This window comes from Diadema setosum (genome assembly GCF_964275005.1).
Source record: "Diadema setosum chromosome 21 unlocalized genomic scaffold, eeDiaSeto1 Scaffold_21_unloc_1, whole genome shotgun sequence".
NCBI lineage: Eukaryota > Metazoa > Echinodermata > Echinoidea > Diadematoida > Diadematidae > Diadema > Diadema setosum.
In genome coordinates, this window is record NW_027307650.1 from 20,136 (window position 1) to 31,523 (window position 11,388).

Here is an 11,388-nt window from a genome sequence, read left to right on the forward strand (position 1 = left end):
ATGAACAGCTAGCATAAGTTTTATGAACCCACCTTGTCAGGGTATCCCTGCATTATGGGTTCTTGACCAGATTTTGGGGACTTACGATGATATATGTCGCATGGGGGCGCTGCTAGCACAAAAACGAGCACATGAACCCCAACTTTCAATTATTTTTCTGGAATTAGTAAGCCTTTGTCTACAATTTGGTCAAGTTTGGTGGAATTGACATGGGTTTTGAATGAACAGCATAAGCCTAATGAACCCATCTTGTCAGGGCATCCCTGCATAGGTTCCTGACCATATTTTGTGGACTTACAATGATATATGTCACATGAGGGCGCTGCTAGCACAAAAACGAGCACATCAACCCCCACTTTTGATTATTTTTCTGGAATTAGTAAGCCTTTTTCTATAATTTGGCTAAGTTTCGTGAAAATGACATGGGTTTTGAATGTACAGCATGAGATTTATGAACCCACCCTGTTAGGGCTACTCTGGATAGGTTTCTAACCAGATTTTGGGGTCTTATGTCGCGTGGGGCGCTGCTAGCACAAAAACGAGCACATGAACCCCCACTTTTGATTATTTTTCTGGTATTAGTAAGCCTTTTTCTACAATTTGGTCAATTTTCATGAATTTGACATGGGTTTTGAATGTACAGCATAAGTTTTATGAACCCACCCTGTCAGGGCATCCCTGCATAGGTTCCTGACCAGATTTTGGGGACTTACGATGATATATGTCGCATAGGGGCACTGCTAGCACAAAAACGAGCACATGAACCCCAACTTTTGATTGTTTTTCTGGAATAAGTAAGCCTCTGTCTACAATTTGGTAAAGTTTTGTGAAAATGACATGGGTTTTGAATGTACAGCATAAGATTTATGATCCTTGTCCTTTTGCTCACCCCTAACAGAAAACGTCGATGAGAAGGATTTGAGAGATTTCGGTGTTTTCTGCCGCGTGAGGGCGCTGCTTGCTCAAGAATGAGAGTGTAAACCCTAACTTTAAAACCTTTTCCTCATTTTGGGTACCCTTTCCTGCAATTCTTGCAAATTTGGAGAAAATAACGTGGATTTTTAAAGAATTATGGGGATTTAAGTTTGTCATTGCAGATTTTGTCGCCAATCGTGGTCTTGATCCTGTAACGCTATCATTTTGGTACAGGACGGCAGATAAGTCATATTCTTCAAAGTCTCGTAGAAGAAAAACAAGCACATGAACCTACGGTTTTATTTACATATTTGGGCTTCGGATGGGTCAAAGTTACGGTATGGAAAGTTTCAAGAAAATGACATGGATTTCACTTTAACTGAGGAACGTCCTTAATACACTTCGAGTTGTTTGACCCCCTACTCGTTTCGTCACGTAATAGATACAATATTGTCCGCAAACTGTGGATACAGTTCCTTGTAGCTATTTGGAATTAGAGGACCATGCCGAGGCGTTATTGGGCAAAAACTTTACAAAGTCAAGACTGTAAGTTAAGGGTTCATATCCGTAAGAGTCAAAGAATTCGCCTTTTCCGTTGCAAAAGTAGAAAGCCACCCAGTGTGTTCCTGGTTTATCGCTAGGATCGGTATTCGCGATGAAGCATTGCTTCGCCCCACTAATTGATCGCGGTAGACAATTTGACGCATATACTCCTTTGAAATAGGGCTTGACAATAGGATCGTTCTCTAAGAAACGTTGAATCTGCGATGCATCCATAGTCGATTAGAATATTTCGGCAGCCGGTTGTCCGGAAGAGGTTTTATTGGTAATCGTAGATGATGTTTCTGCTTTTATCAATCTGAATCAGTCCTTGTCCTTCCGAGTAGACGATACAGTTGACGGTGTTTGGAATGGCCACGTCGAATTGTAGCTCTAAGCGCATATTTCCTTGCTTGATGAGATTCAAGTGACATCCGTCAGATAGGTCGGGCGTGAGGTCGAATGCAAAAAGGGTATAACCTTCGCAGTATTCTTCTCGATTGATGTTAATTCTCTTGTCTACAAACAGTCGGTTGGTTCCCATGAATAGTGAATTGTAAGCGTGAATGTAACTTTGTCCAGCTCCCGCTGCAAAGCTAGGACGTAATGGTCTCATCGGCGGCACCGTTTCTCCGCCAAATAGTGAGGGAGATGAAGTTAAGGCGTAAATGTTTAAAGTCGACTGGGTTCTTGCCAAAAGTACCGTTAAAGGCGTCTGTGTCAACGAATCCTACGACCACCCGATTTGGTAACTGTCCGTGAAATAGATTGTCTTTATTAATCGACATGCTTCCTGCAGGAATGGAAAAGGACTTCACGTCTACTTTGTGGACGGGGTATTTCGCGGTTGTCTTCTCCAAGGCCATGGCGTGGTTTAACCCGTTTAGGACGTGTCCCGAGTATACTCGGGCTGACGTTTTCCAGGCTGTGGACTGGTCCCGAGTATACTCGGGCTGAGAGAGTGAAATGAACACGCATTTTTAAACTTAGAATTTCACCAACAATACGATGCCTATGTTGAAAATGATTTATATTTTGTGGGACTACATACATCAAAGTTGCCATCTGTAAACATTTTGTGATGATTGGTCATATCTTATGTCTATAAACAAGCAAAATATTGACAAACATGAGTGCAATTTTTACGACATTCAGACCTTCGCAACGATCGGGAAACTGACCAATGACGAGAGACCAGCCGCACGCTCTGGCGATCTCATTTGCATCGGTATGCAAATTGTCACACTCAAGTGAAAAGCGTGCGTGCGGCGGTCAAGACCGTTGCGTGCAAGCACCTACCTTATTAGCACACATTTACATGATAAAGTATTGTAGCATACTACTTCGTGTTATATCAGGAATGCAATGTCGTACTTATGGATCTTCTATGAAAGCCATCTCGGCATGACAACCTGCTTACCATTATTGGCATGAAATGTTGGCCTTCTTCTTCCGCTGCCGAGTCCTGGGATTTGCCAAAACTCGGCGAATTGAATAAATTCAAAAGTAAATCTTTTGCGTGTCCCTGCATGCATGTGATGTGTGTGAATGTTTTTGTGTCTGTTTGTTATCATGACAGCGATGTTAAGGCCCGGTCCCACTGGCCGACGGACACAAAGCGTATGCAGAAAGGACACAGCGGACGAGCAAAATTTCGGGGATGGCTTCATCCGCTTTCATCCGCTCTAGAAATTGACAAAATTGGCGAAAATTGGCGGTAACAGAACGGAAATAGAACGGACGTGGGTAGTATGTAGCGGGGATGTTAAACGGATGTTCACCGGAAGCCTAGCGGATGAAAGCGGATGGAAGGGGATGACAGCTCCGAAGGGGTTACCGGAGATAATTGCGAAACGGACGCATAGCAGAAAAAGCGGATGCAGAGTGGACGCAGAGCGGATGCAGAGCGGATGTAGAGGGGATGCTTTCGAAATGCTTTATATACGAGATGCATACGCTTACATCCTTTCTATTAACGTGCTATTAACGATGTGAAGACGTTCCATGTACCATATCTTTCCTCCCTCTTTCCGTTTTTAGCTGCAGCGGATGTGAGTTGCGAGGATGCCCAGAGGATGCAGAGAGGATGCAGCGGACGTTTAAGGGATGCCGCACGGACATACAACGTTTGTTGTTCGTATGTCGCGGATTTACATCGTACACAGCGGAAAGTTCATCCGTTCTAGAAGTTTTAAGCAGCTTAAAACTTTTTGCGCGGATGAAATCACAGTGGACGGATGCTCGATGGATAGAGCGGATGAAACACGTATGCGATGGGTACACAGCGGATTCGTAGCGTTTTCCAACGGATGGCAAGATTTTTTGTACGCTTTACATCCTCTTTGCATCCGTAAGTGCAGTGGGACCGGGCCTTTACTTGGAGTTGTTTGAAGAGTTTTATCGTCATGAATAATATTCTGATTGTGTTATAAAATTGTTTTTTAAAAAAAGAAACCACTTGGCCAAGAACAAACCGAGTAGGGGATGTACTGCATACAAACAACGCAGTCGATTGTGCTACTTCATCGAAGTCGTAAATTCATATAGATTGAATAGACCAGGTGGCCAGAGTATCAGGTTACATTGTACCTCCTTGAATAGACAGGATGTTGATACAAAAACATTCCTAAGACGCACGCGTAGACGGCATCTGACAAGTCGGGGATTATGAGCATAATAGAGAAGTTCAAAGGCCGATTACAGACAGTCTCTTTTTTCTGCACCAGTCCATAGAATGCATTATAGTGATGTGCTTCGTATGCATTACGTAGCCACTTTTACGGACCCCAATGATTTTATGGTTGTTGGGAAGCGAATGTGCAAGTTCTCATGTGGTTGTAACCAACATATATGTATAGAATTTAAACTTCGACAACGAAATACGCTGCAATAAAGCGAGTAAACAAGACATATGGCATTTTTTTTTTCTCTCACACGCTTAGCATTCGCCAAAAAATTGTAGATATAATTATGATGTTCGGTATTTGATGTTTGCAGCATTTCAAAGAAGCAGTCAAAATAAAATAATATCCCATATTTCGATGATACCGACGATGGTGATGTCGACTGTTAAGTCTTTTTTGTTCTAGTTCTGTATGAATTCCTCATAATATGCTAATATTCGGCTATAGTCGCTCTGTCAATTACTTATACATTTAGAAGTCTGAGGTGTTTTCAGTCCACTTCTTTCGTAAGTTCACGAGTCAATTTTTTTTTTCGATCATTGAGTTCAATCCATTTATAATCAGTCAAATATGACAACTTATACCGCAAAAAAAACCGATTTTTCTTCTTTTTTCTGTAGAAAGCGCTCCAAATTTGCGAAGTGGTGATTCAATTTTGCAAGAGACGGAGATGTGATAACCACATCGCTTCAATTGAACACTTTGTTTAGGAGGAAGGTATTTCGGGCAATAAAAACATGAAATTAATGTTCTTGTCTTATCTCATGTTTATCGATGTAATCAAATTTTGTTTCATGTTGCTATTGAAGTAATTTATGCACTTATCGTGCCTGTGTATTTTTTATGTCTACGTATATCTCTGCATTTAGGTATGCCTACATTCATTCATTCCATTAGACTTCGTGAAATTGCATTGAAGCATTTTCATATTCATAAACGATTGCAGCAAATGCTCGTTTCCTTTATACATTATGCTTATTGAATGAGATTGTTAGTACATGTACTTCATTTTTGTTTTTGTCTTTTATCGGGGGATGACTGGTATACACAATAAAAAAATATTGATTTACACTCATGACATAAGAGAAGATCATTTCAGCAAAATTAGCTGTCTGTTATGAGATATCAAAGAATGCCGGGAGAAATGTCGTTTATTTCAACAAAAATATCGTCTTTCCCTTATTTTCTGAAGTGATGTAATAATTGTAGGTCTTCAAGCCTGTGTGGTTTGTGCTTGCCATACTTCCATGATCATGTCGGCTTCTTCTACAGCTGCCGGATGGCCAACCTTTTTTGTTGCTAAATTGAATGAATTTCTCCGTCGAACTCGGGAATGCTCACCTGCGACCCTGTTTGAAAAGACGCTCTCTCATATTGAGACGAATTTGAATTCTCAATGGACATTCTAATTTGAATTATGTTAAGGCTACGTAATTTGAAGTGATAGGATATAGTGAAAGGAAACTGAGATTGAATGAACATCTTCATTGCGCGATCTTTTTTTTTTTTAGGCGATTTTGAATTACCTAACTGTGAAATTAGAAGACAAACGTACACACACATACACACACACACACAAATGACTGCAAAATCTTTGCATAATGTTGAACCATTTTGAACACTCGAATATGCCGTTTTGCTCTTCCTTTGTAATACATTTGCCTCGATTAGTGCTGCTTCGATTTATCTCATTGCATCTCATTACTTTCCTTTCCAGCTATCCACTTCTTCATTCCCATCATCTACAATTAATCGTTTAGATTGAATATCCCCATTGATGGTGGCGATCACCTTTCCAAGATACTTTGCCCGTATTATTATATATAATCTCATATGATATCACCCGATAACACAGATTATAGGCAAACCTAGCCGTGTGTAATATTTCATTTCGTTTGCAAAAGTGTGTTCAGATTACCGTCCATGGAACTAAATTTAGAAGACCAGCCTATTTTTTTTTAATGTCTTTATCTCTCAATCTTTCTTCTTATCGCATATAATATATATATGAAGAGCTTGTTTGCAAAAACCGATAAGTCCATTTTTGAAGATTTTGAGTTACGGTCTCTGTCATAAAGTACAAAATAATACCTTTTAAATGATATATCGGTCACTACATATAAAGGTATATTTTTGAAGTTATGGTCAAAAGAAGCACAAATTTTCTTATTCTCTTTATTTTTCTTGACCTTTAATCGCAAATATCTCCATTTGGCAAATATGGACTTATCGTTTTTTTGCAACAAACTCTTCATATATATATATATATATATATATATATATATATATATATATAACAATAATCTATCCCGTTTGCTGATGATTATCATATCACTGTGTGACGTTTAATTTCAAGTGATGTGCAGTGAACAATACCTTCCCGCCATTACGGTAGAGTTGTAAGGGAATCATGATTGCACATAAAATTTGCAACATACAACCCGACAGTAAACTTACAAATGCGCTCGTTGATCTCCTTTATTCATCCCATGGAAACCTAAGTCATACAATTATGGTCGAAATCTGGAGGCAGTCATGATGGATAATTTCACAAAGCAAACGTCTTTATACAAAAATGCATGGAGTTCGTAGGTTTAGTCACCATTAGCTGTCAAAGATTGCAAGAAAGATGCAACGATTTATCTGAATATTGAACATCCCATCAGGCTCTTGTCAACATTATGAAAATTGTTGAAACAAAACCAAGAAACAAACTCAAATGGAAGATTGGTTTGAGAAACTCAATTTGGATGTTGCTTGAAGCTTTTTTTTCTCTCTCTCATACTTATGAATGACAGCGTGATTATGTTATAAGATCGTTCAAAAAATCTACTTGGCCAACGAACCAAATAGAGGATATACTGTATAATAGTCATCATTTTCATACAATGCAAGAGCCGATACTGCCACTATGGGGTCTTACAATTATATTCATCATGGTGAAACACAGCGTAACATGTGCGCATGTTATAGGCAAGAACACTTTGAATAGACCAGGTGGCCAGAGTATCAGGTTACATTGTACCTCCTTGAATAGACAGGATGTTGATACAAAAACATTCCTAAGACGCACTCGTAGACGCCATCCGAAAAGTCGGGGATTATGAGCATAATAGAGAAGTTCAAAGGCCGATTACAGACAGTCTGTTTATTCTGCACCGGTCCATAGAATGCATTATAGTGATGTGCTTCGTATGTATTACGTAACCACTTTTACGGACCCCAATGATTTTATGGTTGTTGAAAATCCAATGTGCAAGTTCTCATGTACTTGTTACGAACATGTATTACAGAAATTAAACTTCGACAATGACATACGCTGCAATGAAATGAGAAACAAGACATACGGCAGAAGTTGTCTTTTTTTTTTCAGGGTCCTCTCTCTCTCTCATACGCTTAGAATTCACAAATGAAAATTATGATGTTCAGTATTTGATGTTTGCAGCATTTCAAAGAGGCAGTCAAAATAAAATTACATCCCATATTACGACGATATCGACAATGGTGATGTTGACTGTTTAGTCTTTTTTGGTTCTAGTTTTGTATGAATTCTTCATAATAGGCTAATTTTCGGCTATAGTCGCTCTGTCAATTATTTATACGTTTAGAAGTCTGGGTTTTTCAGTCCATCTCTTTCGGAAGTTCACAAGTCAAATGATTTCGCGATCACTGAGTTATAATGGTTTTAGCAACATACTACCGTTTTGTAGCTCAATCGATTTATAATCAGTAGAATATGGTAACTCATGCCTAAAAAAAAAACAACTTTTTTATGTAAATTTGTAGAAAGCACTCCAAATTTGCGAAGTGATGATTCAGTTTTGCGAGAGACGGAGATGTGATAACCCGTCGCTTCAATTGAACACTCTACTTTGTTTAGGAGCAAGGAATTTCGAGCAATAAAAGCATGAAATGTTCTTGTCCATCTCATATATTGATGTGATCAAATGTTTTCATGCTGCTATTGAAGTGGTTTATGCACTTATCGTGGCTGCGTATTTTTTATGATAATTGCATTATACATCTCTGTATTTACGTAGACCTACTTGCATTCATTCCTTTAGACTTCGTGAAATCGCATTGAAGCATTTTCATATTCATAAACGATTGCAGCAAATGCTCGTTTCCTTTATACATTATGCTTATTGAATGAGAATAGTACTTCATTTTCTGTCTTTTACCGGGCGATGACTGGTATACACAATAAAACAAAATAATATTGATTTACACTCATAACATAAGAGAAGATCATTTCAGCAAAATTAACCGTCTGTTATGAGAGATCGAAGAATGTCGGGAGAAATGTCGTTTATTTCAACAAACATATCATCTTTTCGTTATTTTCTGAAGTGATGTAATGATTTTAGACCTTCAAGCTTGTGTGACATGTGCTCGCCGTTCTCCCATGGTCATGTCGTGTTCTTCTATCAGCTGGCGAGTGGTCAACCTTTTTGTTTCTAATATGAATGAACTTCTCCGACGAACTCGGAAATGCTCACCTGCGACCCTGTCTGAAAAGATACTCTCTCACATTGATGCGAATCTGAATTCTCGATGGGAATTCTAATTTGAATTGTGCTAATGCTACATTTTTTGAAGTGATAGGACATAGTGAAAGGCAAACGAGGTTGAATGAACATCTTCATGGCGCGGACTTTTTTTTCTTTTTTTTTTTGTTGGCTATTTTGAATTACGTAACTACGAAATTGGAAGGCAAACGTACACAAAAAAATGACTGCAAAATCTTTGCATAATGTTGTACCCTTTTGCCCTTTTTTGCCGTTTTGCTCTTCCTTTGTAATACATGTGTCTCAATTAGTGTTCCTTCATTTTATCTCATTACATCTCATCACTTTCCTTTCCAGCTATATCCCCTTCTTCATTCCCATATACAAACGTGTAGATTGAATATTATCATTGATGGTGATGATCGCTTCTCCAAGATACTCTGCCCATAAAATGTATATATGTATATATATATATATATATATATATATATATATATATACATATGTATTATATAAAACGTAGAAAGATATTACCAAAACACAGGTTGTAGGCAAACCTCATCTTGTATACTTTTACATTACGTTTGAAAAATCTTTTCAGATTATCTACCGTCAATCAAACAAAATTTAGATGACCAGCCTATTTTTCTCTCCTTTTTCTCTTCTCATCGTATAGACTCCCCTGTTTCATCTGAAGAGCTCATACATGTTCTGTCAACAGGACCGGTGTTTTATTCTTAGTTTTTTTTTTCCTATGTAAGAAATAACGATACTCATTTAGGTTGGTGATTACTTTTTATAATGATGAAATATATGTCTTGTATCACTGTGTGAAATCTCATTTCACTTGATACATACATTGTAGTGAATAATCATTATCTTCCCGACATTACGTCGAAGTTGTAAAGGAATTGTGAGATCGCACAGAAAAATAGCAGCATCAAACCCCGATAATAAACTCACAAATCCACTCGGTGATATCTTGTATGCATCCAATGAAAACCTATTATAAGTCGCATGATCGAAATTTGTAGGTAGTCACGATTGATAATTTCAGGAAGCAAACTTCTTTATACAGACTTCTTCAGGGGATGGCAGGTATCGCGCAAGCGTGGATTATGCATTTTTATTCGTCTCAAAGAAAGTTAGAAAGATGCAAAGATTTGTTTGAATATTGAACATATTCCAGGCTCTTGTCAATTTTATGGGAATTACTGAAACAGAACCAAGAAATAAACTCAAGTGGACGTTATTCTATTACGAAATTCGACTTTGATAAATCAGTATCACCAATTCTACTTGTAATATTACATCGTTGATGGTTTGCCTAGTGTTGAAATAAAGCCACGTGCTTCTGTTACAGACACGCGAGCTTTATATTTGGATACAAGTAGCGGGGACAAACAAGGTGTAACAGATTTTCAAATGTTGTATACAATGAATAAACTTCCTTCTGTTTCCAAAATTCATTGACTATCTATGGTAAGGAATTTTGTGAACAACAGGAAGTCAAGAGTGGGTTCGTGTGCCTTTGATACAATAGTGTATCGCCACAATACGAGATTTACTTGGCGTGTCTTACAGTCGTGTAAATGGAAATACGCAAGCCTGTACACAATCCTCCGATCGATCGCTTTTCATTGAAAGACTTTGAAGGCTTGTGATCAACGGATTACAGTTTCCATAAAAGATTGCCTCCATGAATCAGTAAATTCAAGACCATTATGTAGTAGAAATTTGCGACACCCTCGACATAGCCTGGTGCCCAATAATAAAAGACGCTATTCATTTGAGTTGACCAGGGAACGTAAATTGATGATCGTACAGTACGTGAAGTTCAAACCGCGCGCGCGAACACAGATAGCGAAGGGAAGCGACATTATTATTCATGAGCGGTCGTTATTCATCCAATCAGAAAGCGGATTCCTACACCGCATACACGGCAATTTGATGATTGGGTAAAGCGGGACCGTAAGTCACACCCCCTTAGTAACCCTCGGTTCGGGCTCGATTTTGGAAAACCTGTCCGTCTGTGGGGGTGTTCGCTCGCCAAAGCAAACCGTCCTAAACGGGTTAACATGATGGTAGGACTGGTCTTTACTCTGCGAACGTAGAGGGCAGCAGATTCTATTTTAATTTTATATCGGGCATTCTCCGTCGAAGACAGAAGACAAAATGCGTCTTTGCTACGATTTAACTTGATTTTCAAATCAACCCCCGGGAGTAAAAGTCTTTCTTTAAAAAAAAAAAATGGCGTAAATCGGACCAAGTAGAGAAAGTAATTTACTCTCGACGATGAATCCATGTCTTTTCGCCAGACCAGGATTAGCTTCTCCAGAGCTTGCCAGTGGGTTAACGACATCCATTTTCCCCGCTTTGTCCTTGTAGTATAGTTGTTGAGTGAGTTGAGACTCTTTGGTCTCTCCTCCATACTGCAGCAGAGATTCGATGTACGCTCTGTAAGGGTATGTATTCGACGGCTGAGACACTAGTTTTTCATTGAGCATGATATCAACTTGTGCAAAGAGAGATGGGAGAAACAGGTTTACGGGACCAACTGGGGCATCAGCTGGTAAAGCCGTGTTATCATTGTTCGTAACTTTGACTGTCACTTGAAGCATGGTCTGAGAGAGGTCCAAGTATTCTTCCGACGTGCCGGACACGTTGAATTCAATGGGCCCTTCATCGGTGATGCTGCTAACGGGGTGATATTCTACCCATGGTCCTTTGACGATGCTCAT

At 39.0% G+C, this 11,388-nt stretch overlaps 1 protein-coding gene across 1 annotated transcript; it reads right to left on the bottom strand.

Moving 5' to 3' along the window:
• Positions 1-1,735: 1,735 nt before the first annotated feature.
• LOC140245695 (uncharacterized protein F54H12.2-like) lies at positions 1,736-11,388 on the bottom strand. The gene is made up of 2 exons (XM_072325235.1): positions 10,935-11,388; positions 1,736-1,974 (listed from the first exon to the last, which is right to left on the bottom strand). Exons 1-2 carry the CDS (start codon positions 11,386-11,388, stop codon positions 1,736-1,738), a joined length of 693 nt encoding a protein of 230 aa, XP_072181336.1.